The sequence below is a fragment of the Musa acuminata genome, chromosome BXJ1-9 (genome assembly GCF_036884655.1).
Source record: "Musa acuminata AAA Group cultivar baxijiao chromosome BXJ1-9, Cavendish_Baxijiao_AAA, whole genome shotgun sequence".
In the NCBI taxonomy this organism is placed as follows: Eukaryota; Viridiplantae; Streptophyta; class Magnoliopsida; order Zingiberales; family Musaceae; genus Musa; species Musa acuminata.
The window spans coordinates 5,539,460-5,544,690 of record NC_088335.1 but is presented as its reverse complement, the minus strand read 5'-3'; the positions used below and the strand labels follow the sequence as shown (position 1 = coordinate 5,544,690).

The following is a 5,231-nucleotide window of genomic DNA, read 5'->3' as shown; positions in this document are numbered from 1 at the left end:
GTCATTGAATGCAGTTTTTTTGCCTTCAGATATCTATTGAAAGAACTTGTATCTCGTTCTGGTGTGATCATTAATCAAGTGCTGATGGTAGAACTTGTGCTGTAAAATACGAAATTAAGGTACTCATTTCAAAACATCTCAATGCGTCTGCACATTTGCATTCAGCTCCATCTTGGTTTCAAATTCAGGATATTGTATGGAAGCAATAAAGGTGTTGCAAATTACTTACTGTAAGAACCGAGGTGTTAATTGTTTGATCTTTTCATGCTTTCTTCGGAGTTGTTGGGTTTTTGCTACATATAAAAGCTGATTTGGTTTCAAGCTCGCTGGTTTGATTTTTCTGAAGTATTTTGAGTCATTGTTTCCTAGAAGATATCCTAGTGGTTATAATGCAGTTTGATTCTGCAAACCAATAATTCCAATCGTGGATCTATTTGCATTTCTAAATAAATCCGAGCTTGAATAGAACGTTGTCATGCATTGTTACTGTGCTACATGGAGAAATTAGTCTCCCACCACACAGCCATGCTTTATTCTGTATTTATCTAGGTCTGTGTCCAAGCTTCATGTCTTTCCATCAGAAACATGAAGCTTCGTCGTTATATTATTTCAGATGTTGTGCTATTTTGGCATCCCTCACAACCCTATGCTAGTCTAAATTGCTATGTTACATGTATATGTTTTCACCGGATCAAAGCCTTGTTGGAGCTGCTACTTGTCTAATTTGGATATGTTTGACAACAAAATAGCAGAAGAAGATGGTAGTCACAAGTCCATGTAATGGCATTTCAGATTGTTGTGTCAGATTACTAGTTAAGAGGGAAGTCTGAAGAAGAAAAACTTAAGATTATAAGGAGTCCTCTGGACACAACTCGATTGTAGTTCCATTATGTGTTACACAACTATCTTTCAAAACCAAGTAGTAAAGAATCACCTGAATTGACCAATACTTGCATGCAATGGTGGACTAATTTCTCAAGTTGTGAAAAAGCAATCTTCAGCAATGGTAAAATAATATCCAACAAACAATATAAACATTAGCTACAAACAGATGCTCCTAATGCCACAGCAATAAAATTTTCTCTAATCAATTCAACTATGTACACAAGAACATGAAGCATATTACAAGGGCAGGCGCAGAGAGTAATACATGAAAAAGATGGAGGTGCCCATCCAAATGGAAAAGCTACACCCAAACTTTACTGTCTGCTTTAGTATCCTATAAAAGATTTTGGAGGAAATTTATCTCTTCAACAGCAAGCAAATCCCAAACACTGCTTCCGCTTATTCCACATTCAGTTATTATTGGACACTGCACAAACTGGTCTCTTTGAACAAAAGTTGTCAAGTGGCATTTTTTCTAGTACTTCCGGAACATGCTTCTTATGCAAAGAAAGCATGATGTTTTAGAAAGTGTTCGGTACTTTCTCCATCCACCGAAATATCTCCCAATGACTTTTTTGTAGCTCGGCCTGAGCTTTACCAGATTATAGTAGGCTGCTATCTTGGGCCTGCAACTTATATACTCCTCTTCTAGATTCAGAAGAGCAATTCTTGCCAGAATTGGCACAAACATTGAATCTGCCATGGTAAAATATTCACCAGCAAGATATGTCGTCACACTCAGTTGAGCTTCTGCATCATCAAGAAGACTAGACAGCTCTTCCTCACTTTGCTTCAAATTTTGAGGGTCCTTCAACTTGTCTTCTGTTTCATAGGCTTCTCGAAGTTTTACATGGTAGACACTAGCCAGATCTGGAGCTTGGGCCATCCGAGCAATTACTACACGCCGCACAAATTTGGAAACAAACAGCCTACATTTGGCTGGGATGTGAGCGAGAGTGAATATTTTGGGACTCCAATCTTCGATTTTCTCCATCCATTCCATGACTTTGCTACTAATGGGATTATCTTCACCACTTAGGGAAACCGAGAGTTTCTCTATGTACCTTGTTACAATCAGGTGCTACTATGAGTGACTTTTCTTTCGCGAAACATGCCATAAAGCAAAGAACTAGGCCACATATTTAAAGAAGATACCATTAAGATAATAAACTTACTGGATAATATCAATAGCACGGAAAATGACATGAGAACCATTTTGGAAGATAGGAAGTTTTGCAGATGGATTCGTGCGGAAGAATGACACATCCATATTCTTCCCGGTCAGAGGATTAACATGATAGGATGTGTAATCAATCACCTTCTCTTCTAGTGCTAGCCGCACTTTCTGGCTGTCCATCGAGTAAGGATGATGATAGAGCTGCATGACTGCATGATCATGTAATTATCCGATCAATTTCAATTCCCTAAATAATTATGATACCAGAAACAAAATAAGCTAATTGGACCAAGACATAATCAGTCACATAAATCTCAAACATCTAGCAGATTTCGAAAATTGCTTATCTTTTATCTTAGAGATGAATGTTGAAAAGGAAAAGATGGTGCCAAATCTTTGTTTCTCAAGTGATGATGCAATATCTATTATTGGAACTAGGTCATCATAAATGGTATAGCTACACTTGGACAGTCATCTCTCAGATGTGTTAGCCATCACCAAATGTGAAGCAAGGAAGTTTGATAATGGTCATGGAAGAAGAGAAACAGAAGCTTTTCGCTCGAGGAGCACTTGTTGTATCATGTGTCAATAATGGCTTAATGAAAAAAAATTCTAAATCAAGTAAAACTAACAAAGGTGCATACAAATATGCATCCACAACAACAAGGGGAGAAAGTACTGTAGCAAATATTCCAGAGATATCAAGAAGAACCTCAGACTTCCAAAGATCTTGTTGACAAATTTGATATTAGAACGAACACTTATTTTTGAAAAATGCTAATTATAGAGAGAGAGAGAGAAGAAACTTAGCCACTGAAGCTAGCTTGTCATTAAACTAAGTTGGAGAAAATGTCACTATCATCCCTGACATTCAAGATCAAAATGATATGTAGAAACTTGACATGGAAGCAGGACACCACAATTTTGATAAGAATTGAGGGTGAAAAGAAAAAATTGCTATGCCATTTACCACACCAAAGATTGCCATGCTCATGTCACCTCCCTATGCACTCTATTTTCACTACAAAATCAAAGGTCAATTTTCAAATGGATCTTTGTCATGTCTACTCCATTACGTCTCTCAAGATATAACTACGGCATAGTTAAAAACAATCAGCAAAAGAATCAAGTGTGTCTTCTTTTTTACCCAACTCCTAAATTCTTATTGATTCATGAAGGCTTAATCTTTACATATGTCGCATAAGATAGAATCCAAGAAACGTAAGCGCATACAATCTTCAGTAAGTGACTGACCACAATAGTTAACAGTACTAACACAAGTTATGTCAACGAGTAGCCTCTGCAATCAGTATGATCAGGATGCCGCAATCGGCAGTTCGTCGCATTTCCCTAAAAATCGACACCCAATTCGTGGTCCTTCGGGGTGGGAGAAAGTAATCTATCTCCCCATGGAAATCTTCCATCATTCAATTTCCTTAACATCGTACATATATGGCAACCGAGAAAAGGAAAACGAATCAAAAAGGAAAAAAGATTTCTTGATCCTACAAAGCGTCGCCTCTCCATCTTTGCCTCTTGGGAAACATCACCAAAATAACAGCAATCGAGATGCAGAAAGCAAAATCCAGAACAGCATGAGGAGAAGGAAGAGGAGGAGGAGGAGAGGGAGCGTACCTTGAACTCGGCGAGAACGGAGGAATTGCGAGCAGCGTGGCCAATTCGTGGAGATCCGCCGGGTGGCGTCGCCTTTTGAGCTGCAAGACAATAAAGTAGGGGGGGAACTTTTTCCTTGCTTCCCTTCTTTCGGTCGCCTTTTCTCGTTGCCTTCCACCGCAGCGTCGTCGCCGCTCTACTTTTACATATATACCCTTCTATCCATTTGCCTACAGGAAGAAATTTCTTGTCGTCGGAAAAAATATATATAGAACGCGTAAATTCACTGAACGATATAAAAATATTACTTGATGATTCTCTTTGAGACATTTAACTTTGGAATTCAGTCGCCAAAGATTATGGGAGATTAAGTGCATTATAATTTCATATAGATAATTAATTATATATGCAATAATGGTCTTCTTGAGGATAAATAGGTAATTTCAACTTTTTTATATATATTACGCAATAAAGAAATCGTATTTGGGGCATATATGTAATTTCAAAGCGTCATAATGGTGGCATCACCTGACAACGTTGACCAGAATCCGGTCAAAGTCACGGGATTCCGTCGGCGTAAACGGAAAAGGACACGTGTCTACGGAGGATGCGGCAGAATTTGCTGTCGGCTGTTCGACAGCAATTGTTGGTGGTCAAAGAAGTAGGAGCGGAGTTGACCGTGAAAGCGAGTAAGTGATGAGCTCAAGCAGTGTAAGGCAATGTTTCGTTGGGCTTCTGTGATGTCTGCGTCAATTTGCTGTCAGCATTGGTTTCCCCATCGGTTCGATTCATAAATTACCCTCTTGATTTCATTTATTATCAAATATATTTAATTTCGTTCATCAGCATTAAAATATAACGATGACCGAAAATAATTATTATTTCTTATCGCCCTTCCATTCATAATCTCTCATTATTATTCTCTTCTTTCTCTGTCACCTCACCATACTGCTATGATCATTGAGTTCCTGCTTAGGAGTAAACGAGTCTAACGATGACACCAAAGAATATATGTTCCTCTCTCATCTGCCAGTTTAATGTGCAGCAAAAGATCACGATCATTAACTCATTTGATCTCACAAGCATAGAAGAAAGATGACACAGCGAGAGTCCGATCGGTGACACTTACAGTACAAATAGAAGGATGAAAGCTTCTTCCTTCGTCCACAAACCCTTCTATGCTGAAGCTGGAATAATGTATTCGACGGAAGGATGAGCCAAACTGTAGGGTGAAGATTGAGATAGAGGAAGAAGTAGTCTCAGACAGCATCTCTTCCTCGATGATGTGGTTGGAAGAGAGAAGGCAAGATCTATATGAGTCGATGAATAACGATTTTAGGAACGAATGGCCTTCGATCACATTCTGGAGTTGCCTCGTTTCATCTAATGCTTCAATGAGTTCACGGGAGCAGAGGAGGAGTTCAATTCATGGTCGCAAAACTGGGGCTGGTCATCCCATGGTCAGGAAATGGCGACGGCCAAAGCCGTCTCGTTCTCGGGCGAATTGAGAGACGAACCCTCGCTTGATGCAACCGTGGCATGCGTGTCTGCGTTG

General features: G+C 39.2%; 1 protein-coding gene across 1 annotated transcript; it reads right to left on the bottom strand.

Annotated features, from left to right (window-relative positions):
- Nucleotides 1–1,037: 1,037 nt before the first annotated feature.
- On the bottom strand, nucleotides 1,038–3,855 carry LOC135592713 (glutathione S-transferase TCHQD-like). Its single transcript, XM_065082345.1, has 3 exons — nucleotides 3,698–3,855; nucleotides 2,061–2,271; nucleotides 1,038–1,949 (listed from the first exon to the last, which is right to left on the bottom strand). The coding sequence occupies exons 2-3, from the start codon at nucleotides 2,267–2,269 to the stop codon at nucleotides 1,361–1,363; spliced, it is 798 nt and encodes a 265-aa protein (XP_064938417.1). The 5' UTR covers nucleotides 2,270–2,271; nucleotides 3,698–3,855; the 3' UTR covers nucleotides 1,038–1,360.
- Nucleotides 3,856–5,231: the final 1,376 nt, after the last annotated feature.

Bases quoted from the DNA above. Each gene is read 5' to 3' on its own strand.
- LOC135592713 (XM_065082345.1), bottom strand. From the start codon at position 2,269: ATGCAGCTCTATCATCATCCTTACTCGATGGACAGCCAGAAAGTGCGG. The intron at 1,950-2,060 runs GTAAGTTTATTA...GATTGTAACAAG, and splicing joins CGTGCTATTGATATTATCCA to GTACATAGAGAAACTCTCGG.